Below are 27,698 nucleotides of genomic sequence, written 5' to 3'. Positions count from 1 at the left end.
AGAGAAGCTCAACCAGCAAATGTTTGGCATTTTCTTCCTATCGACTCACTAATTAAAAATCGTTTCCTCCCATCTGGACGATCTTTGCTGTTTCTCCATACATCCCAGATCCCCGTGAGCGCTGTGCCATACCATGAGCATCTGTGATCACAGCACAGCCGCCGCCGCCGCACATCGTGCTGCTCAGCTCCAGAAGTCGGTTAACAGTCGCGGATGGTTGATGATGTCGCGAGGCCGTCGGGGTTGGCTTCGCTATCTGAGGTAAAAATGTGAATCATCTGTAAACGCAGAGTTCTAGAAGCCTCCCGGTGTGTGTGACGCGTCGTGTAAGCGGGTATTTGCAAAGACGCGTGAAGGTATTTCTCGCCGTAATCAGAGTATAATCAGGCGCCAACATGACGTCATGCGTATGTGAGGTCACTCCCAGCGACGTTCGCTTCATTACATTACGCAAAATCGGAAAGCGATGATTCAGCTCTTTTCTGCCCCCTAGTGGATGATCTCTTAAATCCTTCACGCACAAGCAATCGTACATGATGGCACAGTGAACGCTAACGTCCACGTAAACTCACCTCTAATCTGACGTATGGCAGGCGTAACGGCGTGGAGGCCATCGCTGTGCGGCTAAAAGACAGCGGCCATTTGTGCTTATTAGTCGCTTTGACCCCTGACCCCTATCACACAGTGATTACACCTCGTTCACGTTCTCCTAATCCCGTCGTCCGCTCGTTATCACGCGTCTCTCCGTCTCAAAGCGCGGGACAATGGAATAAATCAGCGCCCCGGCTCTGATGGGCGCAGGTAGACGGCCGAGCACCTGACCCGCCGGCCACCTGGCCTCGCCCGCGTTACAATAGACGGCGTGTAGCCGGAGTCCTCAGAGGACGCACTTCATCACAAACATAGATTGGATTATGCCTTCCGAAGCAGACTGAGCGTGTCCAATCACTGGAGTGCAGCTTTGAATGAGGAATATTCACCTTATGTCGGAGACTGGCGGGCCGGGGGAAGCGCGGACACACACACACACACGCGCGCTTACGCACGGTTACACACACACACACGCACACACGCACACACGGAGCTACTGGGCCTCCTGGGGACTGGAACATGGGGTTGATGGGGAACAGAGGAGCATGAAAAGAACAGAGCGCCGAGCGAAAGAAAGAGAAATGTCTTTTAAATGACATCCCCATTGTGAGCCCGAGCAGGACGATGGCACTTTGCAAAACTGCTCACAATGAGCTGAGGAGAAAGCTGAGGAGAAAGCTGCTATCCTACAGGGGCCCGGCAGCACGCTCGCCATTACCATAGTCATTTAAATACAGTAATCTCATTTTCTGCCTCAGCCGAGGGGGCATGTGAAATGTCCCAGTGTGAAGGGAGGAGGAGGAGGAGGAGGTGTGTGGCATCCAGGGCAGTGTGTGTGCGTGCGTGCGTGCGTGCCTGTGTGTGTGTGTGTGTGCGTGCCTGTGTGTGTGTGTGTATGTGTGTCAGCGGGTCGATACTGTCGGCTGATGTTTGCTAATCAAACTGCAGCAGGAAATGTTTTGAGGGTTAAATTTGGGTTTTACAAAATTCTAGGAATCTTCACATTTTGCTTCAATAGACGGAGGAATCCGGTCAGAAATGTGTGTGTGTGAAAATGTACCACTAGAGGACCTGCTGATCTACATGTGTGTGTATGAAGTGAGACACACACGGAGAGATGTCTGAGTTTGTTTTTTTAAGATCCTACAAAATTACAGATTTAGTTTTGAACATTTAAGGAAATTATTTTGTGTTAAAAGAAAAACTACTATTATGAACATTTACTTCTGTGGAAATCTGACAGCTTGTTTACATTTTCAGGTCTTTTTCTTGCTTTTTTTCTCAATAAATTTTTAGGAAAAAAGCACAAAAATAAACAAACACACTGATTATTCTTATTTGTTGCTGACATACACAATCCGCAATAATATGAAACACACACACACACACACACACACGTGCACACACATGCACAAACACACACTCACACACACACACACAGGCTGAATATAGAATCAAATAAACACAAACTGATTTCTATCTCCAAGGTCAGATGTGTTTCTCTTTTCGTTTTCTTTTAAGTTGAATTCTTCTGCTTTGCCTCTTTTTTTTTTAAATGAATCTCAGTGAAATTATTGAAGATCATTTAATCACCGGCAAAGTGGAGATAAATGTGGATACACTCCTCTTCAATCCACAACAAAGCTTCAGCAGAGTGAAGACGAGACGAAGGCGACTCTGCAGCTTTCTCTCACCCGGAGAAAGAAACTGGGATACAAAACCAAATGACTTTCTGCAGGGTGTGTGTGTGTGTGTGTGTGTGTGTGTGTGTGTGTGTTGCAGGTGGTGGCAGGTGTCTATACATGGCTGCATCCGTGTGTGTTTGTGTGCATCTGTGTGGGTGTGTGTGCGGGTGTGCGTGTGTTTGGTGCAGGTGGTGGCAGGTGTCTATACGTGTGTGTGTGTGTGTGTGTGCCTCTGTGAGCGTCTCTGTGTGCGTGTGTGTGTGTGTGTGTGTATCTTTGGGGGATATCATATCAGATGTAACAACAGAAGCCGAGCGGGGAGAGAAGCTGCTTCCACACAAGCTGTTTTCATTCTTCTCTGCTTCCGGTCCAGTGGAAGAGTTGATGAAGTTTAAATGAAGCAGAATTAGGAGATCAAGCAGACGGGGCCTCGGTGTTGATGGGTATCTGCGAGGGGCCCCCAACCCCCGGCAGCCCCCCCCCCTCCCAGGGGGGAATTGAACGGGAGAAGGGGGGGGGGGCAGCTGACCTGGATGAAATCGAGAGAAAGGCAACGGGAAAAAAGAGGAGGAGGAGGAGGAGGAGGAGGAGGAGGAGGAGGGGTGGGGATGAAGTCTCCTCTAAATGTGATAATCTCCAATCACCTCTAACATCAATTCTGTCAAGGCCTCGGCTAATGAGCTCAGAGCCGATCAAGCGTTATACGCCGCCGACGCCTCCCCCCCCTCGCCGCCGCTCTCATCATCGTTGTTGTTCTTTTGATTTAATCCCTCTTACTTCAGCTGATTTGAGCAAGACGGGGAGGGGGGGAGGGGGGGGGGGAGGGAAAAGCCTATTACCCAAGCTCCTCTGCTCTCAACTATCTAAATGCTAACGATGTGAGGGAGCCGGAGAAGGAGAGGAGTTGGGAAATGGGAATGGAGAGTGAGAAAGAGAGAGAGAGAGAGAGAGAGAGAGAGAGAGAGAGAGAGAGAGAGAGAGAGAGAGAGAGAGAGAGAGATGGTGGAAGGTGCGTCTGGGTGCGGTGGATGAGGGGGGGGACGACTAATCTTCTGCTGCTTGGGGTCTCTGGAGCAGTTTGGTTATTTTGAAAGCAGGTTAGCTGAGGAGGAGCCGCTGACCCTGCGCCCCCCCGGGGTCAGAGCGCCTCGTCTCCCCCCTTTCTCCTTCCGCTCCAGCCGTTCTGACAGGCCGCCGTTTGCCCACAGCGCCGCCGTCCAGCTTGTGTTTGTATACCTTCACCTGCTTTGACTCGCCTATTGATTAGAGCATAGAGAGGAAGAGGCGAGTCAGAATTAGAGGCTCTAGATTTGATGCGTGGTGACTGGTGTAGTCGCTCGGAACAGACCGGGCTAAAAGCGGCGGGGCGCCTTGAGCTGAGACGGGACACCTGCCGCCGTGTGTCCAGGGTCCAGGGGCGGGAGACACCTGCCAACGTTCTGCTCACTCGCTTGAACATTATGAGGAAAGCTGACAGCTCGTTTGTGTTTTCTCTTCATACTCTAACATCTGTATGATGAGTCATTGCGTCTGTCCACAGCCATCCAGATAGGCCACGCCCATTTTAGCCTAACTGGATCTTTGTTTTTTTGATTTCCTTTAAGTTTCCTCTCTTTTCTTTTCTTTGCCGGCGTCACAAATGAACTCAGTAGGCTGGAGGCTGCAGGAGCTCGTGTAACTTCTCTTTCTTTACCGACTTTGACTCGTCTGTAGACTAAACTCTAGACTAGACTAGAATCGTTCCGTTCTTGTTCCGCGTTCCGGTCTCGCTGCGTCTCCATTGTTTTCCCGCTTGGACGTCTTGCGACAGAACTCTTGCGACGTTTCCCCAAAAAACATCTGAGCAAATATTTGGCAATCACTTGAGCTGGAACATCGATGGCGTGCCAGACGTTTGGCACGAGCCGACAAGCGACAACTCGTCCCTCTCCTCAAGTTTCCTTACACTTCTTTGGCGATATCTTTGTTTGCGACAAAATGAAAATACTTGAAAAAAGGAAAATGGTGCTGCCTCCAGCTCGTTTACATCAAATTAACTCTTTAAGTGTTGGTTTGGTGCCAGGCTGCTTTGCTTCAGCTCGTTCCGTCGCGCTCAAGCAAACGCCGCGGCTTGTTGTCGTAGCCGCTGTTCGTCGGCTCTCTTTAGAAGTCGCTGGCATCCAAAGTTTTAAAAAGACAATGGCAGAAAACACAAGAGGAAGAAGAAGCGACCGTCGACGAAGAGCAACAAGAAACAACACGAGGGACTTGGTGACCTGATGGAGGAGGTAGACGGAGAAATGACGAAATGACCTTTACGCGGTTTGCGTTGATCTGCTGGGGTTTGTCTACGAGTGACATCACCTCGCTGCGACATGTTCCTCAGGTCGCACGGAAGTGTTGCCGTTGGCGTTCACCTACCCGCTGTTGTTCTTACCTGCCACTCCCACTAGATGTCAGTGGCGAGACAGAAAAAAACTCTGAAAACTAAAGAATCCCACTTTAATCTCGTGAGCCTAACAGGCACCTGTGACTCGTGAATTAATAACGTCGCGAGTTCACGCGGCGGCTCGACTAATTTACACGGAGAAGCGTCGTACGCCGCTTTCGACTGTTACACTTCTTCAACACACACTTCTTACCCGGATCTCTGCCGTTTCAATTCATCTCGGATACACAAGAACAATGGGAGGAATTTGCTGGAAACACACACACTCTCCTGCTCTCACACACACACACACACACACACACGCACGCTCACACACTCTGGAGGCAGCCGCTCGCTCGGTGCATAACAACTCTACCCCCTCAGATTCTCCTCTTTCAAGAATCCCATTTGATTTGATATTGGCCAATGAAACAGTGGAGGGTGAGAGGCAAGCGAACAATCAATCTTTGTAATGTGATCTGCGGATTGAGCTGCTCAGTAAATGTTTGCACAGGCAGCCATCCAAGCCGGCAGTCAAACGAATCCTGCAGAAAAAGGAATCTTTCCAGGTTCAGGCCTCCCCTCTTTATCCGGCTCCTGCCCGACACCAGCAGGGTATCAAGCACATTATATTCCAGCGCTCTGTGCATTTTTCATATAGGCTCTCCTTTTATGTTTTATGTACACCCGCTCGGGGGAGAACAGCTGTGTGGGCGCCGCATCCTCTGTAAGTTTGGAGGGAGAGCGGGGGAACTCATTTCGGGCGGGAGAAGTGGAGCAGAATGCCAAACGCGAGCGCGCTAGCTACCTGGGAACAAACGCCGAGCGCGGCCCTGCCTGAGCTATCACATTAGCATAATACACGGGAACAACACCTCGCAGCAGCGCCGCCGCCGCCGCCGCCACCGCCACAGCCGTAATTTAAAAACAGATTGACAGGATTTACAAGTTCTCGGCTTATCCGCGCCCGCGACCTCTCTGACCTCCATCTTTGCCGTGAACTTCCCGCGGCGAGAATGCCACGCCGGCGGCTCAGACGGAGTTTTTCGGGAGGAATCCGTTATCGCGTCTTAATCATGGAAATTGATTTCTCTGGCGTTGTTGCAACCGGAAGTCTCCTTCGTGTGTCCGTGGCGAGCAAACACAGCGAGACGCCCCGCCGCTGCAGCCACACGCCGATGATGTCATGATTTTGCCTTTTTGATCAAAGCTGAAGTGAAAAATAATTTAAGGAGATTTTAAAAAACTAATCAACATTTAGTGATAATTCCAAGGTGAAATTCTTAAATTCAATGTTCACTCAACTTTCAAGATGAAGATAATTTCAACGTCTTCAACCTGAAGAAATGTAATTTAAATCACTTTAATAACTCTTCAGCAATAAAAACATGAATAAAAGCAATATTGTGTATTTACAACAATTAAATCATTTTAATATCTAAATCACAGTAACAGCTGTATGAGGATGAAGATTAAACTGCTTTAATAAGAAGCCAATAACAAAGTCAATATGAGATTTGATTCATTTTTATTTATTTGCTGTCGAAGCCCAAACTGGTTTTATTTGGTTCTGATCCTTTTATGAGTCAAACACTTTATTCTCCTCTTCATTCTGTTTATGTCTGAGAGCTTTATTATAATATTATAATATTGAGTTTGATGATTAAAAGGCGGCGTGGCAGCGAGTCGGTCTGAGGCTGTGGAGTGATGAAGACTCCGGATCCTCACAGACTTCAGGTTGGTCAGATTCCTTCACGCTCAGCCTGAGCTCGCGCTGTCGGTTTGGAGGGTCACACTGCCACCTAGTGGTGCCCACACACCTGCAGCATCATCATCATCATCCTCATCGTCAGCTGTCAGAGCAGTTTGATGAAGCTGAGTGAGTCATTATCTTTCTAACTGAACATCACAGATGGATTTGTTTATAATTTGGGTTTTGTTGCAAAGTCTGAAGTCAATAAGTCCGAGCGTCTGAAGCTTCAGATCTTCATCAGGAGGAATAATTCATCTTCCACTTCATTTAGATCTCACATTTATACAGATATTAACTCAATGTGCTTCACAGGTAGAACTTTACATCTTATTTAAATAATTTATGTACAAAAGTAAGAAAAAGAGTCACAGTGTCGGAATCGATGTGACTTCAATTAAATATGGAGGAAAATATTATAAAATAAACAAATAGAAGCAAAATCACTCTTAATTAAATTCCTGATTTCAATTGAGTTGATGACATCATTATGTTCTGTCTGATCCTCTGTTTAAATCACTACTATCTTCAATTTACACAAATCACAGCTGCTGTTACGGCTTTCAAAATAAACTTTATAATTACAAGAAAATGTAATTAAATACAGACCATAATAATACGATGCATCAGTTTCTCCTGAATTATTTTATGTTGTTTCGATTTTGTTTAAAAATACTCAATCTAAAACTGCACCATGTAAACTAATGAATCATGTTAAATTATCTTCATCTTCACATCTCTCATCATTATCATAGACACCATCATCATCATCGTCATCTTCATCACCGTGATCACCATCTTTCCCGTCACCGTCACATTCCTCTTCCTCTTCTTCATCAGGTTAGTGTGTGTACGTGTGTGTGTGTGTGTGCGTGTGTGTGTGTGTGTGTGTGTGTGTGTGCGCGCAGCCTTCCTGGTGTCTCCTAGCCGGCAGTGTTTGTTTGTCTCTGAGTGAGACAGATGCCAGATGTCTCGTGTGAAGCCTGAGGATCGACTCAGGTGAATCCGGCCATCTGTCTGCCTCAATGCCTCAACCCTGTGTGTGTGTGTGTGTGTGTGTGTGTGTGTGTGTGTGTGTCACTGCTCCTTTTGTAAAATCACGCTGACATGTCCGGGTCAATGCAGGGTTTGATTTCCACTACATCATATAGGATATCTTGGATTCTGACCAAAAGAAATGAAGCGCTCCGTCTGGCCGCGTGTCCCAACACTCAGACATTGGAGATGACAGCTGACGGCCCGATGGGGAAACGCGGTGGCGGCTGAAAACAAGCTGACATGCTTGTCACTGATTGGCTCAGACACAGGAGTCATCGTTCATGGAGGAATGATTGACTGTTATCTTGTCACGTAATCAATTCAGATTTCACCAAAACCACCGTTCCAAACCTGACACGGAGCTCAGGATGTCTGCTGTGTGCTCCCCTATGACTTCATCCTCCTGGAAGGTTAAACTACATCCCTGTCTTTGTTTTTAAATGTTGCAGAGGGAAGAATCCTTTACATTTTAGCTCCCATCCAGTCCAGATACAATCTACTAAATAGTGTTCAGAGACAATTGGCAGCAGTTGACGCTGTCGTTGATGTTTTCTTTGTAACATCATCATCCTCATCATCAATCTGAAGCTGTTTGCTAGTCCCTCATCAGGTCTGCAGGCCTTTGAATGGACCCTGATTGATCTCTGCGCTTTACAATAAAAAGTACATCTCTCTGCAACATCACGTCACATGTTTGAGGGTCAAAGGTCAGAGTAAAACCCTTTCTGAGGCAACGTTTGCTTTTAGTTTAAAGGAAATTGTCATGAACTGAGCTGTGGGCCGGTTCTGTTCTGCGTCCCGGCCTCGTCCCTGCTCTGCTCGCTGACGTGCAGGTAATCCCAGTAAGTGCGATTATCCTGGGAAAGCAAAGGGATGATGGGTGGGAGGGAGAGGAGGAGGAGGAGGAGGAGTGGGGGGGGGGGGGGGGGGGATACACATGCTGAAGTGGCCTGGAACTCCATCCCATCTAATCCTCTTTTAATTAGGGTGAGAGAAAACCGGGACCCCTCCTGGATTAGTCACAGCACATTGACAAAGCACCAAGCTGGGACCGGGACGCAGGACTGGTTGCCAGTGTGGCCAGTTAGGTGGAGGGAAGGAGCTGGTGGAGCGTGAAAAACAAGGCTCGCCCCCTCTCCCAGCGGCTACCTGGAGCCCGGCCTGCCCCGCCGCTAATTCCAAGGAGCCGGCGCTCTCCGGTGGACGAGGGAGGATAAGTTACAGCAGATGATTCGAACGTTTTTCGCCCTCGTCTGATTGGCCGATGCGTCAGGCGGTCACACTCGCCCGCCATTATCCACCCTCTTTGCTAATCCGGCCGGGTACTTTGCTCTCCTCGTTATCTCTAACTGTCTCCCTCCACGCTCTGTCTTCCCGTTTATTCCTTCTTTCCTTGGATAATGATGGAGGTGAGAAGGCTGCTGATAAGGATCCAGCCAAAGAATCCATTAACCACACACTCACACACACACACACACACACACACACACGCACAGCTTATGGTGTATCGTCTTTGAAAGAGTACAAGGCAAACATCAGTGTTTGAGGTCTATATGAGTAATCCGGCCTCTTTGCCTCTGCAGATTGTCATTTACATTTGACGACACGGTTCCGCGCATTCACGCGTTCACGCCGGAGCAGCTGAGGCACAGAGAGCCTCCCCGGGAGAAATTTAGGCCTTGCAGCTTTGCTCAAAGAGCTTCAGCTGCCATGTAAACTCTTCTGGTCTTCATCCTGAAATAGACAACAAGCACAGCTGCCAGAAATAACCTCCGCCTCCGCCTGTGCTGCTCTTATTTAGCAGCGTTGGATGTACATAATACTCTGTACATGTGTGTGATGGGTGCAGGCGGTGACCACTAGAGGTCAGCGTGTTGTTCTGTACTTCCCTGCGCTCAGAGAGTAAACAGAGGTGTGTGACAACATTACACAGGTTCAGTCTGCACACACATACACACACACACACACACAGATTTGCTGCTCAGTAAATATGGTTTATACATTTGATCATAAACAAATAAACCTCCAGAGGAAAACAAATGGAAGAACAGAATCCTGATGTTTGTGTTCTAAGCTTTCCTATTTAAAGTCATGAATGAAGTCCTCTTCATGCAAACTGGGTCAGTCAAACAGCTTTGGGAGCTTTGTGGAGATCTTTGGCGTTGGCATGGTGCTGCATGAATCCTGGAAGTCTGAGCAGATAAAAGGGCGTGGCTACTGTCACTGGGGTTACTGGGCCCTTCTCTTTGACTTGCAGGGGCCTGTGTTGTGCATTGTGGTTAGAGATCCCTTCATGCTTGTGTTATGAGGAATTCCAGTGGGAGCATGTGATCTAATCTAGGGTTTCACTTCAGAATATCGGTGGATTGGAGTAACTTCACCTTCAGCGTATGCTTGTGCTAACTGACAAAACAGAACAGCTGTGGTTGGTAAGGAGTTGACTAACATAGCCTCCAGCTGCCAGAGTGACAGTGAAGCACTTTGAACCTTTGGAAAATGGGAAACTTGAGCTGCTGAGCTCATTCCAAACCTTCTCCGTCACCCCTGCCCACGTATTCACACAGAGTTTACAGCTTGGCCTGCTTTAATGACAAAAGGCCGCTCATAACAAAATATTACTTTAAATTGGACCGTATTTGTCTGTTGTTGTGTTTTTCCAGATGCACAGAGGTTAAAGTGAACGTTCATTTTGTGCATTTGTAGTTCATATGTGCTGCATAAACCTGTTTTATGTGTTTATACAGGGAGGAAGACCAAGGAGATGAATTATTAATATAAAGGCAAGATGGACATAAGGGCAGCCAGGTGGAAAGAATGTAAAAAGGGAAAGGAAGGGAAAACGGAGATGAAGTGAAGACAGAATAAATGAAGGCTAAAAAGCTTAAAGGAAATCAAACAAAGATCAGATTTCATAAAGGGCCGACTGCGTCATGTGACCTGTCAGTCTGCGCACAGGGCGAAGGGCCCAAGCAGACACGCCACAAACAGCGCGCGCGACCATCGCTTCAGTTCATCCAGCACCAGCAGCCATGGAGCCGTGCAACGAATCCACCGGGCTGCGGAGAGAGCAGAGGAGAGAACACAAGTCTGCCAGCGGTGAGTCTGCGAGTCATGGCGGACACTTTCTCTGCGGAGTGGCGCACAGAGAAGCTAGCGGGCCAGAGCGGAGGGGAGGCTGCTGTCATGGCGGCGTCGCCCCCACCGCGCTCGCGCTTCCCCCGCTCCAGCTTAGGGTGCGGGGGAACCAAACGCAGCTAACCAGCTAGCATCCCGAAGATACGTTAGCTAGCAGCGCATCGTAAACATTTAACTTCAACTTGATTTTTTTTTTACTTTAAACAGGAGAAAAGGAACGTTTTTGTTTTAAGCAATGTTTGTGTTTGATATTTATTAGCTTGCAACCTCAGCTGACGGTATAATAACGCTAATAATGAATTTGTGGTCATTGTGTGAGGGACTGGCGCTTTAAGCATGTTTGAGCTGTAAGATGAGATAAGGTGAAACTTTATTGATTTCCAGGGAAATTGCTGCTCAAATTGCTGCGTAAACTATATCAAAGCGCCTTAACAGTCCAGTTTACATTACACGCAGCCAATATGAGCCAGTTTAATATTTCATCAGTGTGTTAACGGGTGGAATGTGATTGTGTGATTGTGTGTGTTGTTCTCCTCTCAGACTTCCTGGAGAGCGGTGACACCAGTATCGGCTTCTGCGGGGGTCTGCTGGTGGGCTTCTCCCTGCTGCTCATGCTGCTCACGCTACCCATCTCCATATGGATGTGCATCAAGGTCAGCAGCTGCTCCACCTCCATCTCTCTGTCAAATGTCGTGTAAACGCCACAGCCGCAGGTAAACGTTGTTCCCTCGTGGTGGCGGCCCTCAACAGGTTGTGTGTCTTTGTTTCACAGATCGTGAAGGAGTACGAGCGTGCCATCATCTTCCGTCTGGGACGCATCATAAGAGGAGGAGCCAAAGGGCCAGGTGAGGAAGCTCCGTCAGGCTCAGACTCACAGGGGGGAGGAGCCCAGTCAACTTCACTTCATACTCCAGACAGAGAAAGTGTTCAGTCAGGTGCAGCCTGATTCTGCGGGTGTGGCTCCATTGCTGCAGACCGCAAGAGAGAAGGTCACATGACCGACTCTTCCTCTCATCGTCTTCAATGAGATCAATTCACTTAAAAGCCTCGACTGCTGGCTTCCCTCCCCCGACGCAGGCTGCCATGACAACGCCTCTTTTTATGGACAATAAAGCTGTGTGTGTGTGTGTGTGTGTGTGTGTGTGTGTGTGTGTGTGTGTGTGTGTGTGTGTGTGTGTGTGTGTGTGTGTGTGTGTGTGTGTGTGTGTGTGTGTGTGTGTGTGTGTGTGTGTGTGTGTGTGTGTGGTAATAGCGTGCAGCGGTCGACCCGACATTCCCGAGCCGCTGTGAGCTCCAAGGCCCAACATGTTTTCCTGTCCGCTGTTGTGATTTTATGGGAAAAAGTTTTTTGAAGGGATTTTCTCACGGGAACGTCCCTCTGCATTATGTGAAGCTTTATACACGGAAGGAGATCAACCGAAGCCCTGAAGGCGTAGAGGAACATGTAGAGCAGGGGTGGGGAACCTCTCTCTTATCGCCGGCCGTGTAGGTTTTGCCCTCTGCCCTCAGGGGCCGGACTGAAGAATTCAACACTAAACTGTGGTGCCGCTTCGATATAAGTGCTGCAATCTGTGGGATTATAATCACTATCATTATCTATGACATCATCTAGGGAGTGAAGGGAGAGGGTTGAGGCAGTAGCTCAGTGGGTAGAGCTTCCGCTTGGGAACCGGAGGGTCGCCGGTTCAAGTCCCTGCGGAGGTGCCCCTGAGCAAGGCACCGAACTCTCAATTGCTCCCCCCTCTGCGAAGGGTGGTAATGTAATGGAAGTCGCTTTGGAAAAAAGCGTCTGCCAAATGATCGTAATGTAATGTTTCAGGGCATTTTTTTTTTTTTACTATTTTATTGCAAAACAGGAAGTGCTCTCATTAGAGGAGTAAACACATCCTGTTCTGATTTAAATGGGCCTGAAGAGAGGGAAACATTTGGATCCAGCCCTTCTTCAGATGTTCTTCTCTTGTAATGCTCACAGATACCTCTCTCTTTGTTTCACGTGAGGATTTGAGCTCCTCCTCCTCCTCCTCCTCCTCCTCTCGCCGTTGAAGCGAGTGGCGTCCTGATAGAAAGAACAAACCTCCTTAAATGGGGCTCAGGAAACCGACGCACACGCTCACCGTCACACAGCTGCGGTCTAATAACGCGCTCGCCGCCGTTGGCCTCCTGCCAGACGTTTCCCCGCTGCTCGTGTGTTTTCCAACATTTGCGCAGCACAATCCTCCCGCTTGTGTTTACACGGGCGTCACTCTTTGTTCAAACTGTTTGCGCTCTTGTGGTTCCTCAGGATTGTTCTTCATCCTGCCGTGCACCGACAGCTTCATCAACGTGGACATGCGCACCATCACCTTCGACATCCCGCCGCAGGAGGTACGGCGCCGCACAGGTACACTCCTGTCATCGGTCATCTTCACCTCTCCTCTCACCTTTCCTCTCCTCTGTGCTCTCAGGTTTTGACCAAGGACTCTGTGACGGTGAGCGTGGACGGCGTGGTTTACTACCGCGTCCAGAACGCCACCCTGGCCGTGGCTAACATCACCAACGCCGACGCCGCCACCCGGCTCCTGGCGCAAACCACTCTGAGGAACGTCCTGGGCACCAAGAACCTGTCTCAGATCCTGTCTGACCGCGAGGAGATCGCACACAGCATGCAGGTAGGCGCCGTCACTGTCGCCTATAAAGCACGTTAGCGTAGCGCCGCTCCACCGTGAGCGCTAACGCCGCCACTCTCCGTCCGCCTCAGACTACTCTGGACGAGGCCACGGACCAGTGGGGCATCAAAGTGGAGCGCGTGGAGATCAAGGACACCAAGCTTCCCCTCCAGCTGCAGAGGGCCATGGCGGCGGAGGCGGAGGCTAGCCGCGAGGCCAGAGCCAAGGTGAGGAAGCTCCGCCCCCTTTGTTCTTGAACCTCCCAGGTGCCGGGGACGCTGTCGAGCTCACGCCACGTCTTCTCTTAACCGCACAGGTGATCGCAGCGGAGGGCGAGATGAACGCGGCCCGGGCGCTGAAGGAGGCGTCGCTGGTGATCGCCGAGTCGCCGTCGGCTCTGCAGCTCCGCTACCTGCAGACGCTCAACACCATCTCTGCTGAGAAGAACTCCACCATCGTCTTCCCTCTGCCCATGGAGATGATGCACTGCTTCACCAAACACTGAGGAGCACGCAAGAGACACACACACACACACACACACACACACACACACACACACACACACACACACACACACACACACACACACACACACACACACACACACACTCTAAGCTGTGCTGTGTGTTCTCACTGAATTTTAGAGTGAGTTTGTTTTGTCTACCATTGCCAAACCTGTTGCGTTTGAGCGGCGATGGTTCATTTCTGCTGTCGCTCTTCTTCTTACTGGATGTTGCTCGTTTGTATTTCCAATAATCTTTGGGCAGCGAGCCGATGAAGTATTAACGGGGCGGAACACGTCATCACACGCCGTCACACAGCGTCACACAGCGTGGTTACTCTATCAGTGTTGACTTGTTCTGGCAGAGCCCAGTCAGCCAGTGAAGCCTTAACCGACCGCCCTCTGCTCAGTTTACACTCTCCCTCCCGTGTTTCTATGCATTTTTCGCCAAACTGGAGGAACGCCGCTCGTCGTCTTCGCGGTCGTTTCAGACAGAAGTGCTAAACGCATGTGGAGCTCACACCTGCCAGGTCAGCTTGTGTGGCTGAGTGTGTGTCAAGTATAAAGGTCAAGAGTGTGTAAACGTTCCTGTATCTGAACTATATCTCTTATATGTTGTTATGTAGCCAGACAGAAGGGTCAGAGGTCAGATTAGGATCCAGGTGTCAAATGTTTTTATATGCTTGTTTTATAGTTCTTGTGAAGTCCACAGGCTGATTGGTTACTTTACTGGCTGTGTGATGTGCTGCTGCTTTAGAGGAGAACACATCCAGGCTCATAGAGGATGAGGAGGAGGAGGAGGAGGAGGAAGAAGCCCTTCATCTGTCTCTAAAAAGAACAACATGTCTGTTCCAGATGTTACCACATGTATTACTTCAGGTTTACAGTCATGGGTTGATGAGTGTGAAGGTTCTCTCGTCCTTCATCATCATTTTAGTCCTCAGCTGCTTCTTCCTCTGTGCTTTGTTTCATGACGTCATGGATTTATTATATTGTAACACAATTACAATAAAACAATGTTATGCAACATTTTCTGTTATTTGTGATTGTGTCGAATTTAAATCGCTCCCCTCTGCAGGTCTGAAGCCGTCCAGCAGGGGGCAGCACCGCCTCAGTCATACCTACGGGACCTGAACAGACACGTTTAATTATAGCCTTTAAATACATCAGTGTGTCTTTCAAATATGTTCACACGAACACACACACACACACAGCATTGTGCCACACCGTGTACGTCTTCATGAATCGATTTACGATCGCATGTAAACCAGTTCCTCGGGTTTATTGCTTGAGTCGCAGTGTAGCAGATTTGTGTTCATGTTAACGTGCCTGGCTGATGGAATGCTGCCATCTGCTGGACACGTGGGAAACAGCAGTATTCAATGAGTTTGAGTTTCTGACCGTTGATCCTTTCTTCCTTTTGCTCTGTTGTGTTTGTGTTTGCAGTGTAGTTCCAGCAGACACACACACACACAGCTTTGTTTTACAGGTGTGTTTTATTGAAACGATGGCAGGTCCTTCAGGAGAAACCACACGGGGAGTCAAACTGTTTGGAGGAGCAGCAAAGCGTCAGGTGTCGAGCCGCCTGGAGTTTATTTCAAATAAATACACAAAACCACAGAAGCGTCTAAAGTCTAAAGGTGCAGAACGTAAGAAAGAGATGGCAGATAAAAAAAAAGTAAAACAAATCAACAGTCCTGGTCTACTGTCCGCTTGTTCTCTGACTGAATGTGTGTGGGCGACGCCTCACTGAGAACACAACAGCACCCCCACCAGGCCGCAGAGGGAATTAACTCTGAGACTCAGGTTCTTCACTGCTAACCGAGATTCCTTCTCTGCTGACTGTCTTGTGGCGTCGGTCTGTCTTTATCCCGGTGTCTGCCGAAAGGTAATCCCCTCTGCGGCCTGTAGGGGGCTCTGTAGTGCCGCGAGAGGAACCTAAAAACGTTGATGTAGTACCTCTAAAAGTATCAAACGTTCTGTAAACTCAAGTGAATATTTAAGGCATCAGTCGTATTGCTTGTTGTGTTTGTGGCGGTGGATTCTCTCCCACCGCATCTTGAAATGGTCTCAGTCTAACTGTAAAAATATAAAAACTCATTTGGCGACATTAGAAGTCAAAGCAGCAGAGTGAATTAAGTGCAAATCCTAAGCAAGCTCCCGCGTGGATCAAAGCTCTGTTACCATTGGTCGTATTCACACACGCGGGTTCAAAAGCCTCACTGCAGCATCGACCTCTGACCCCGCCCCTAACACACTCTAACCCCCCTCCAAAGACAGGAAGTTGTACAATAGAAGAGAGCTCTACTGGCAGCCCAGAGTCTTATGATTGGAGCTCAGAGCTTTCAGTAAAGCAGCAGGTCAAAGGTCAGAGATGATGGGGGGGTAAAGAGAGGGGAGGAAGAGGCGGAGAGAGAGAGAGAGAGAGGGGGGGGTTACAGGGCCAGTTCAGCCATGGCCCGCTCCAGAGGGTCGCTGGTCCAGTAGTCGTTGTCCCAGCCCAGGAACCAGCCGGTGAAGGTGGGCGGCTCGAAGCCCTGCTTGATCTGGACGATGGGCGTCCTGCGGTCTCTGCTGGCCGGATCCGTCTCGATGTAACGCAACGCTGAGGACGGAAGAGCGCAGAGTGAGCAAATCAGCATGCAGAGACACAGGAAGTAACTCAGCTCTCCCTTCTTTCCTTACCAGAGGGCATCGCCTCCGTCTTCTCCTCCTCCTGAGCCTCGTTGCCGATCCAGACAAACACCTAGAAACGGGATTTGAGATATTTTAAAGTGTTCTGCGTCTTATTTCGCTCCTCTGACTCCATACGGTGCAGGTGGAGCAGTCACAGCTCTTTGCTTACCTGCTCCCAGGTGTCCAGGATCATGACATCATCTGTGGCCAGGTCATCTTGGGTCAGCTCCCCGGGGACCTCCTCGATCTGAGAGGAGCGACAGGACGTCAGTGGTGGTGCAGGTGGTTCGTGTGTGTGGGTGTGTGTGTGTTCTTCGACTTACGACGAAGTTTCCGGTCTTGTTGGAGCAGGCGAAGAGTCTGGGCGGGTGAGCGTCCATCTTGTCTTTGAGCCTTTGAGAGGTGCGGTACGCTGCTCGTCCTCCCAGAGCCTCCCAGAACCCACCTATGAAGAGCAAAGAGTCACTTCAGGTTAGTTTACTCCAATCAGTTTAAACGTAAAGAGATTAAGCTTAAGGAACGCAGGAGGGACTCTTCCTCCTTGGTGGAAGCTCAGGTTTGGACTCACCGCTCTCTCCGCCCTCGGGCAGCTCGGACGCCGACACGCCCAGAGTGCCGCACAGCTGCTGGGCGCCCTGTTTCTCCGGGTCGCTGGCGCCCTGACCCACCCACATGAAGGCGTCGCCGGGCGTCACCAGGATGAAGGCGTCGTTGGCGTTCAGGTTGGAGGCCACAGCGTCCACCTAGACGCAGACGCAGAGGTCATGTAGGCTCACATAGGATTGACCTCTGACCTTTCTTCACTGCAGTAAATGCTCAGGCTTCTCTCTCACCTCCACCGCTCTGGTGTGTCCTGCAGAGTTGGAGCGAACCTGGAAGAGTCGAGTCTCCGCGGGAGCCGACTGACCTCCGTCCCTGGACGTTCCTCCCTTGTACACCACCATGGGCTGGCCCCCGAACAGACTCATCAGATGGGCCGGCTCCTTACCTTGGATCACCCTGACCTGAAACAACAAACACACACACACACACATGTAACACACTCCAGTGCGATCACACGTGGGGCTGGTTTAAGGATTCCCACAGCAAAGCATGCAGCCAGTGATGTGAGGGAACAAGCAAGTCAACATGGATGTTAGTCTGAGTGTCACTGCAGCTCCATGTCCCAACACAGGGTGGCAGCAGTGAGCCACGTTTCCACTGAGTTAGACTGGAGAGGTGAAGATCAGAGCCTTTAAGTCTTCACAGTGGAGTCCTTTGTGACGCACACACACACAAACACACACGCCAACATGCTTGCACACAACTTGAACATGACGGTGGCGCATGCAAAATGATGACACACACACACACACACACACAGTCTAAATTTGGAAATTCAAAATGCGCAAAAAAAAAAGGAAACCCAGCTTGTGTGTGTGTGTGTGTGTGTGTGTGTGTGTGTGTGTGTGCAACCTGGGATATGAAAAGATTTGCCTGCACACGTAAAACCTGTTTGTTTTTGTTTTTTTGTTTTTTTCAAACAAACTAAAAAATAAAACCCCCCAGCGTTTTACTCCGACTGGACAGATGGCGAGGGGGCGTGGCTTATTCGTCAAAAAGGGCTGCGTCTCATGAATGAATGAATCTACTGTTACCAAACTCTGTCCACATTTGCACTCTCATCTCATTGCAAAACACCTGGAGAAACTTGTGGGAGGAAGATGAGGAGGAGGAGGAAGAGGAGGGAAGGGGAAATACCTGAGATGTTATAGGAGCACCAACAACCTGAAGAGACAGGAGGGGACAGAAGCCGAGGAAGACAGAGGCGATGAGAGGACAGATGTGAAGAGGTTACAGCCACAGGAGACTTTCATTAAGAAAACTGATGAAGAATGAATATAAGCTCGTCGATCAAAGAGCACACACACACACACACACACACACACGAGCGGCAGGACGAGTGTGTGTTTACCTGCACAGGCCCACCGCCCAGCTCTTCATCCAGCTGAGCGCCCAGGATGGCCGAGGCTCCGATCTCGTCCTGACTGGAGTCGGCGCCCTGCCTGCAAAACACGGCATCAAGAAGCAGGAAGCGTCCCCTCAGGTTAATCAGGCCGTGATGCTGCGTCTCCTCGCCGATGAGATGAAGGAGGCTGCTGCTGCGTCCTTACCACATGTAGATGATGTGTCCCTGCCGTCCTCCATGGTGATAGTTGTACAGGATGATGTAGCTGTCGCCGCCGTAGAACTGTCCGTAGGTGGACGGATCCACCGGGACCTTGTCGGCTCCCTCAATGCGCCAAATCTGCCGGAGAGAGGAAGCGGGGAGCCAAATTAAAAGCTTCTGTAGTGCTGAGGGAGGATCTGCAGCAGCTTCCAGCCCTCCTGTCCTCTCACCTGCTTCTCTCCGGTGCCGTCGTCCACCATGCCGTGCTGGGCGGCCATGGCGGTGGAGTCGTGGAGGGTGGCGGCGTCGAAGGCCACCTTTTCGATCTTGGCAATGCTGTTGGCGATGTAGGCCACGCCCAGGCCTTCTGTCTGCTCCTTGTCCCTCCAGTTTTTGAAGAACTGCTTGAACAGCGGCGTCTCGCCCATCTCCGGCAGGATCTGGACCTGCGTGTGCTTGGGGTAACCCATCTTCTTGATGAACTCCTCCGCCGCCTTCATGGCCGTCTTTCGCTCGTCCATGTTGGCATCTTTGCCTGGGAGAAGAGGAAGAGGAAGTAAGGAACCGGTACAACCCTGAGTATCCAACACCATTGGTCTGAACGACAGATGGATAGGATCTCCTGTCTGCTGCTCTCACCCTTCCAGACGAAGATCTTTCCATCAGAACCATGGTCCAGAATGAAGCAGTCACCGGACTCCAAGGCACCCTGGGAGAACGGGTTCTCTGCTGCCACCAGGGCGATGGCCATGTCTCCACTGGCATTAGACACCTGGAGTTTGGGTTCAAGAAGAAGAACATCTCTTTAGCATAATCACCAATGGATCAATACTTCATTACCCATTAGCTTTGTTTACGTTCGTGCTGTTCTGTCTCTCTTACTTTGTAGAGTTTAGCCCTCTGTCTGTTTGAGGCGTCGGCTTTGAGGTCATCAGAGGCGCCAGCGGGCAGATCTGGTTTAGAGCCTAAAACCTGAGGAGAGGAAGAGGAGCAGAGCACGAGATTAAGAGACGCTGCCAAAACAGGAAGTCAAGGATTCAGACTCATAGCACAACAATCCAGGAAACAACAGGGACACTCCTCCTCCTCTCTGGCTCCTTGGATTCCACAGCGTTCTCCACGTCTGAGGCATTTTCACTTTGACTCACATGCAGGCACTCACCTCTAACATTTTCTCCCTCTCCATCCCTTCGTCACAGACGTACACTCGGGCCCTGCCGCTGCGCTCGTTGTCACGGATACCCTTGGCAACCTGTGTAGCCTTCAGCTTCTCGAAGCGGTTGCTCTGGGAGCCGCACCACTGATAAATCTCCTGTAAGACAACAATTACAGCACAACCTGTGTTTATATATTACCCACAATCCTCTTCTCTCTCTGTTTTGCTGACGACACCAAAGGGTTTCTATGACACAGGTCACATCACATGTTGACTTAGTGTCAAGCTCAGAAGTTATCAATCGACCTGCACACAGCAATTGTTTTTGTTTAGTATATGTGTTATATACTTTTTGAGAGTAGGCAATCAGATTACACTTAGGCTGCTATAAAACTACTATGAGGGTCGATTGATAAGTTCTGAGCCTGACAGGTCAGTAACTTGGCAACAAACACCAAGGCAGACTCCCATCCTGCCTGTTCTGTCTCTAATAACTGTTATTCATCAATGCTACAAAGATCTGAAGTCCTGCTCACGTTGCCCAGGTCCAGAATGAAGCAGTCGCCCTGGTTGAAGCTGTCCCAGCTGACCGCCACCTCCGACGCCCGGACGACGCGACGCCCTTTAACCTGGAGCACTCTCTGCATGACGACCTCATTGGTGACGACGTGCTTGAACCCGGATGCAACGCCGCCTTTCTACACCATGAAGAGAGAAACCAAACTAGAGCCAAAACATTCCAACGTCCAGGTAACCGCATTAATGTGCATTAGACAGTCAGAGAACATGTATGATGACATTTAAACAGGTTATCAACGAGATCTTCTAGTCCTACCATGTATTTGATTGCCGGCTTGAAGTAGCCCAGGAAGGTTTTGGACTCGTGTCCCTGGACCTCGCGGTACTGGATGGGTTTCCCCCCCAGGAAGTCGTCCATCTGGACGGTGAAGATGGCCGCTGAGCCGCTCTCATCCTGAGTGCAGAAGTCCCCTGCAAACAAAGGAGCCAAAGAGAGAATCCACATCAATCCGCTCCTTATTTTCCATCGTGCATCAGACTCTTTTCCTAATGGAGAGCTCAGACATCCAACATCTCCAGATCAATACCTGAGAGGACAAATCCCAGCAGGCAGCATTCTGTCTGCGTAGTCCAGATGCTGTCTATCACTAAATGCTGTTTACTTGATTGATCCACGATCAATCAAGCTGACAAGAAGCCCATAACATCCATACAGTCACAGCGACCTGACTCAGCTCAGTCAGACCTCTTGTGGTTTGGATAAGAGAGTGTTTATCTGAGCTCACCCAGCCAGAAGTGGAGGTCGTACTGCAGGGCTCCAGACCTCTGCTTGATGGTGTTGAGGATGAGGTAGGCATCTCCGGTGTAGAAGCCTCCCTGCAGGTTCTCAGGGACCGGCACCAGGTCAAAGTTCTCCACCCGCCACACCTGAAGGCCCGGCTGCTTCCCGGCCCGCTCGAACTCTGGGTGCTCTGCCATCCTGCCTGCGGGAGGAGGAGGGGCGAAAAGGTGAGGTTTAATGTCTTACAGGCGTGGTCTCTTAGCAACACCACAGGGTTTCACACTTTCTCAGAGGAGGTTATCAACCACCGCACAGATAAGACTCCTCAGTCTGTGATAACACTTTCTTTCTAACTCGGACTACTTGTACTCCATTTGCTCTGGGAAACACGGAGCCACTCCCTAGGCCCCAGTAGTTGCCACGGTTACCAAGACAAAGTTTAGGGCTATAGTTAGATATTAATGCAGAGTGAGGTGAGTCATGACTGCTCTGTGCTCTGGGTGTTTCCTCCAGAGTGCAGGAGGAGGAAGTCCTGTGAGGCCTGGGTACATGATCCCACATACACACACACACACACACACACACACACACACACGCACACACTCAGATCAGTCACTCATCGACCATGTTTGAAAGAACAGAAGTTGGAGGAATGATCCAGCAAAGATCCCAACTGACCAATTAGAATTGTGACACACACACACACACACACACACATTCCGCACACTTCAGTCCTATCTGAGAGCGTAAAGACGTGTGGCGCCGTATGAAGTGTGTGTGTGTGTGTGGTGCTGGAGCCTGACTTGTGTGTCTGTGTGGAGGTTTGACATTGTTTCAGTGTGAGCTGAGCTGTGGTCGTCTGCATGTGGTGACTGTGACTCACTCAACCTACAGCAAGCAACATGTAAAGGAAGTTTCAAAATTACTCTGACAATTCATATCTGCTCAACAGCTATGAACCGCAGCACGACAGCTTCAGCTTCAGCTACAGCTTCAGCTACAGCTACAGCTACAGCTTCAGCTACAACTTCAGCTACAGCTACAGCTACAGCTTCAGCTTCAGCTTCAGCTACAACTTCAGCTACAGCTACAGCTTCAGCTACAGCTACAGCAGCTTCAGCTTCAGCTTCAGCGACAGCGACAGCTTCAGCCTGTCCCAGCTTGGTTTTTACAGCTTCATATTACCCAATTCACACCACCAGGCACGACCTGTTGACTCACACGCACACACACACACAATCCACAGCACTGCATTAAGCAGAGGCCCGACCATGAACATCAACACAAACTGGAGTTGTGTTTGTTGTTTAGTTTGTTTATCATCAGTTTGGCTTCCAGCAGGTTTCAGAACATTTCAGAACATCGTCCTGCTGAGAATAACCGACAAAATGACCCCACAGGCGCTGGAGGACACAGAGGCTCTTTGCTGAGGTGTTTACTGCCTCAGCTCAGCGTCTGAAGCAAGGCAGTGTTCTCAAACCGGGAAGGCTTCTTACTGCTCCGACTCCTTTACTTTACTGTGGAACACAATCACACAACATCACCAGTTCTTCTCATTTGTGTGTGTGTGTGTGTGTGTGTGTGTGTGTGTGTGTGTGTGTGTGTGTGTGTGTGTGTGTGTGTGTGTGTGTGTGTGTTGTATGTACCGCAGGTCACACAGTCCAACATGAATGCAGAATAAAGTTTTCCACAGGAATGGAATGTGGGCCTGCGTCTCAGTTTGCATGACTAATCGTCACATTGGAGCTCCGGCGCTCCGTTCTTCTGCCCACAAAACATCAAGAATCTGAGCCTGACCTTGGAAGAGGGAAGTGGCTGGGGATTCGGCGGCCTGCAGCTCAGTAAGTGCAGGGTTCCTGTCCCACATGTGAGCTGGATGCTTATGTAACACATCAGTGTGCAGCTCAGAGCTACACCGGCTGCATACCACTTTATTTGTGCGACTTCCAGTGTCGCTTTGCCTCTCCTCTGTGTCTCTGTGCCTGTGGAGACCAAACATGTCCTCCAGCCGCTTCACGCTTCATAAAATGGGAAAAACCGCGACCGCTGAGCTCCATGTTGTGTCCCTGCAGGAGTCAAGTCAGGTCAGCAGCCACCGTTACATAAACGCCTTCATCTGGGTAAGAGGGAAAACCTGGAGCAGCAGCCTGATGGAGGAGCTGACACAGCATGAGGATGGATCTGCTGCTGCCTCATCCTCCTAAATGTGACTTCCTCAACTGTGGTGATATAGAAACAACAGCGTTATCAAGCCAGGGGTGATAAATCTCAAACTTCTGCTTGATCTGAGGTGAAGCTGCTGATTAACTGGCATTGACGTGTCTGTGACTCTGAGCACAGGGAGGAGCCGGGGCCGGGAGAGAAAACTGAACTATGATGTCGCCCCTGCGTTCAAAACATTGCAGGGAAAGATGGAAAAGCTGGAAACTGGGAGGTGAATGTAGGGATTCAGCAACACTTCTGTGCAGCATGAGTCTGTCAGTCTGTTACTAAGCAGTGACTCAGGCCGGGGGTTTGGTGGAGTCCACACTCTGAGCGTAAATAGAACAGGTCACGTGACTCCACATGCGCTCCAGAGGCATGCTGGGTAAACAGATGCTGTCTGCAGTCCAGTCCAGCCCCACGCCTGCAGAGCTGCGACCCCCCCGCCCCCCCCACCTCCATTCAGGCGCTTTGTCCGACACACATGAGGTCATCCCACAGCTCCCGACCTCAAACATTCAGCCCCTCCCCCGCCCGCCACACAACTTTCTGTCTGTGTGGAGGAAGAGACGGAAAAAGTTCACGCGAGGCCCGAGGGAAGGAATGTAAAGGAGACGGACGTGCAGCTTCCATCGCATTTAGTCCTCAGCTGTCTAAAGTCATTTACTTTTTCATTCCATTTAGTTTGCGTGTGTCCTTTAACTCAAGTCTCTAAAGGAATGATTTGTCTTATAACTTTGATTACACTCAGATTAACCTCAACCATTTCTTCCAAATGTTGCGTGAACACCAGAATTAGATCTGCTGACGTTGTGGGATTAGTTCAACCAGTCGTCAATACAAATCCACTATCTTGACCCTCATGTTCTGATCTTCCTCTTTCCGTCTCGTTTTGGTGTTCTGACATTTAATTGTGGATCGTTTCAGGAACTAGTCTGCACCACAGCTCGTATAAATACCTCTGTGTTTCTTCCACATTCTCTCTCCACAGTTGGATCACAGTTCGTAAGAGTGAAGCTAAATGTGTGGAGCACGGAGGAGGTCTGAGTGAGAAGACGAGCTCCCTCAGCTTCTGCTCCGAACCTTCAGCCATGAGTCTCTCTGTGTCCTACAGGTAAAGCTGTAATGTGTGGAGCAAAGAGTTTGAGTCTGTCCCACCTGGAGAATAAGGACGGGTCAGGACAGAAGGGTTTCCTGTGCGGTGGACACATTTCCCAGAGTTTGCTCAGTCTGAGGGGGGACTGAGGATGACTCACTCTCTCCCTACATGCTTCTCTCTCTCTCTCTCTCTCTCTCTCTCTCTCTCTCTCTCTCTCTCAGCTGCCCCCTCCACGTTTCTCAGGACTAACTGGATAACAATCTGCCCGAGCGTCCGCCTCTCCCCTCCAGTTCCCTTTGGCATGTTTACACAGGGAAGGAAGAGCCGAATCAAACCTGCACTTTATGACTTCTGTAAACAATCAGCCGGAGCACTGCAGGCTGTTAAAGGATGAGAGGGCTGTTTGAGGAACAGTCCACCTTGAAACACTTCAGCGCTCCTGTGAGACGGCCCGCACGGTTATCAGCTCATCAAGCTCCTCCCACCTGCAGTCACTTTAATTACACCTTCATATGAGAGCTGTAATGATCCGCTTGATTGATTACATGTTTGCTCAGCCCAGTTTAGTAGCAGGCGGCTGGGAGAGGAGGCAGCAACTCAGCCTGTTGTCCTGGCGACTACGGAACATTTTAGCAATAATAATAAGATTTAAAGAGCAATATACTTTTTATTCTACCTTTAATTTGTGATTAAATCTTTAATACTTTCTCTTTCTGTGTACCAGCAGTAATCTGCTCCTGTGCCTCAGGTTGAGAACCTCTGCCCTGCCTCACAGGAGCAGAGTCTCAGTCAGAATCGAATGGACATTTCTATTCTTGGATTCTGGAATTTCTGGTGTTTATAAAATGGAGAATGATTTCTGCAAACACAGCCGGCAGCTCACGTTCCTCTCAACACACACACACACACACACACACACACACACACACACACACACACACACACACACACACACACACACACACACACACACACACACACACACACACACACACCCCCTTCTGTCTGTGGTGTCCAGGATGAAGGTGGATCTGCTATCCCCTCATCTTTGCTGAGTGTGGATCTGACACAGCAGTTTCTGATTGGCTAGAAGAAGACCCTCTCACACACACACACACACACACACACACACACAGGCTCTTCCCCACAGTCGGATGCACACATGCAGCTGCGTAGACCGCATACAGGAAGAAGAGACTCATAACTTCCTCCATCATTGTGCACAGACCCCCCCCCCCCCCCTGTATTTACTTGGATGTTTCTATGGTTTCTATGGAGACTGCAGATGTTCCTAAACAGAAATGGGAACACACAGCTGTTCACTGAGCACAATGCTACTCCCAGTATGTCTGGAGTATGAATTAGTGGAGGTAAAGAGTTCTTCTGGGAGTTTTCTGTCATCAGTGTCTTAATTGAATCTTCTGCTCTGGGCCGTTTTAAGTGGAACCGCAGGGACGCGTCAGAGATCCTGAGCCTCCACTGTCTCTCCATATACGGCAACATGTTAAAGCCTCGTTTAAACGAGCTGGGCACAAAGGAGGAGAGTTCAGTCGGAGCAGCATCCAGGCACACGGAGCGGAACATCTCAGCGGGGTTGATACCGAGCAGAATCACAGCTTCCGCTTTGCATGAGATGAGAAGTAACGGTCCGTTCCGTTATGATCAGGCTCTCATTATGGGCTCGTATTACCAATCTGTGCCGCGGGCTGTACCGGGAGAGCGAGACGCCACCGGCAGGCAGGAATGCGGGGGGGGGGGGGTCGCTCCTCTTACCTGAGCGCTGAAGTCGTAGATCGGGGTTTCTGGTGCGGTTCGGGGTTCTGGTGTGGTCTGGTCCGGCGTCTGTGTGCGGCAGGAGAGGAGGAGGTTTCGAGTCGGCGGAGCAGCGGAGAGCAGAGCCGCTGTTTATGCGTTTGGCCCGGGACACTCCCCGTTATGACACACCCCTGGCACACACACACACACACACACACACACACACACACGCACAGAGGGAGAGAGAGGGGGGGGGGGGTGATAGAGAGAGAGAGGGGAGGAAGAAAGGGAGAGAGAGGGAGGGAGGGAGAGACAGAGAGCGAGAGCGAGAGAGAGAGAGAGAGAGAGAGAGAGAGAGAGAGAGAGAGGCCTAAAGAATCAATGCAGTCAGTCGTGTTATTGCGTTTAAAGTGAGTACAGTGCAGCGAGCGCGCACGCACGCACGCACGCACACACACACACACACACACACACACACACGAGTACAAGTGACTTCAGATTCAGCAATTCAGCTTCATTTGATGATCAGCAGATTTGAAGCATCAGCATTGTTGTGTCTGTGTTTCAGCCTAACTAGGTGTGTGTAGGCAGTAAAAGTGACTTTCTATGTAATCTCAATTGGTCCAAACACTCTAAAGGACTGGACTCTAAAGTACATGATCAAGGCTACACTGCCCCCTACTGGAGAAAAAGAGCCTCGCAGTTAGAATGTGTGCATCTGTCTGTCTGTCTGTCTGTCTGTCTGTCTGTCTGTCTGTCTGTCTGTCTGTCTCTCTCTCTCTCTCTCTCTCTCTGAACATACAGACAGAATAGAGTCGTATTACTCGTATTAATCTACGGATGGAGCCGTTTCTATATTTAGGAGCTGTAAATCCTGCCGCCTCTGAAGCTCGCCGGCCCACAGACACACACACACTTTCACAATGAAGTCTTGTGTGTGACTCGTTGTTCCGGTCAGCAACAAAAGCTGCTTCAGTCCCACATGTGTGTGTCTGGGTCTCCACAGAGACAGGAGAAGCTCAGGGAATGGAAATATGGACAACTTATATTCTTTAACCCTGATAAGCAACAGCAAACACCCGATGCCAGCATGTTGCCATAGAAACAAATGTGATAAGAATAAAGGGATTACTTGCATACTACGTGTTTCACTCAGCAGGAACACACACACACACACACACACACACACACACACACACACACACACACACACAGCCATGTCTTGGATGAATGGAGTGATCTGTTGTAACAGAAGTTTGTGCACAGTTGCTCCTCACTCGACCTGAGGGTGGCGCTATAACAGGGACAAACCAAAGACACCTGAAGCACAAACATCTGCATGTGTACTTTATTTAATAAGGATGAGAGAGAGAGAGAGAGAGAGAGAGAGAGAGAGAGAGACAGAGAGAGACAGAGGGAGAGACAGAGGGAGACAGAGGGAGAGACAGAGGGAGAGACAGAGAGAGAGACAGAGAGAGACAGAGGGAGAGACAGAGGGAGAGACAGAGAGAAGGAAGGGGTGAGGGCGAGAGAGATGGAGGGATGAGATGGGAGTGGAGAACATAGAGAAGAGCCACACACACACACACACACACACAATCAATCTCT

At 49.8% G+C, this 27,698-nt stretch overlaps 2 protein-coding genes across 2 annotated transcripts; one reads left to right on the top strand and one right to left on the bottom strand.

The window, feature by feature from the left end:
- Positions 1-10,407: 10,407 nt before the first annotated feature.
- On the top strand, positions 10,408-14,782 carry stom (stomatin). Its single transcript, XM_076159964.1, has 7 exons — positions 10,408-10,567; positions 11,147-11,259; positions 11,379-11,451; positions 12,888-12,970; positions 13,051-13,254; positions 13,344-13,478; positions 13,568-14,782. Exons 1-7 carry the CDS (start codon positions 10,501-10,503, stop codon positions 13,754-13,756), a joined length of 864 nt encoding a protein of 287 aa, XP_076016079.1. The 5' UTR covers positions 10,408-10,500; the 3' UTR covers positions 13,757-14,782.
- A 448-nt stretch (positions 14,783-15,230) lies between these two features.
- gsna (gelsolin a) lies at positions 15,231-26,266 on the bottom strand. Its single transcript, XM_076159959.1, has 16 exons — positions 26,109-26,266; positions 21,039-21,236; positions 20,570-20,724; positions 20,271-20,432; positions 19,741-19,890; positions 19,461-19,550; positions 19,218-19,350; positions 18,809-19,113; positions 18,583-18,716; positions 18,384-18,474; positions 17,263-17,433; positions 16,998-17,172; positions 16,753-16,874; positions 16,599-16,676; positions 16,439-16,499; positions 15,231-16,358 (listed from the first exon to the last, which is right to left on the bottom strand). The coding sequence occupies exons 2-16, from the start codon at positions 21,229-21,231 to the stop codon at positions 16,189-16,191; spliced, it is 2,190 nt and encodes a 729-aa protein (XP_076016074.1). The 5' UTR covers positions 21,232-21,236; positions 26,109-26,266; the 3' UTR covers positions 15,231-16,188.
- Positions 26,267-27,698: the final 1,432 nt, after the last annotated feature.

The sequence above is a fragment of the Genypterus blacodes genome, unplaced genomic scaffold, assembly GCF_046128005.1.
Source record: "Genypterus blacodes isolate CSIRO-AG114 ecotype Tasmania unplaced genomic scaffold, CSIRO-AGI_Gbla_v1 ptg000101l_1, whole genome shotgun sequence".
NCBI lineage: Eukaryota > Metazoa > Chordata > Actinopteri > Ophidiiformes > Ophidiidae > Genypterus > Genypterus blacodes.
Note: the sequence above shows the minus strand (reverse complement) of the source record. Positions and strands in the feature narration are given on the sequence as shown.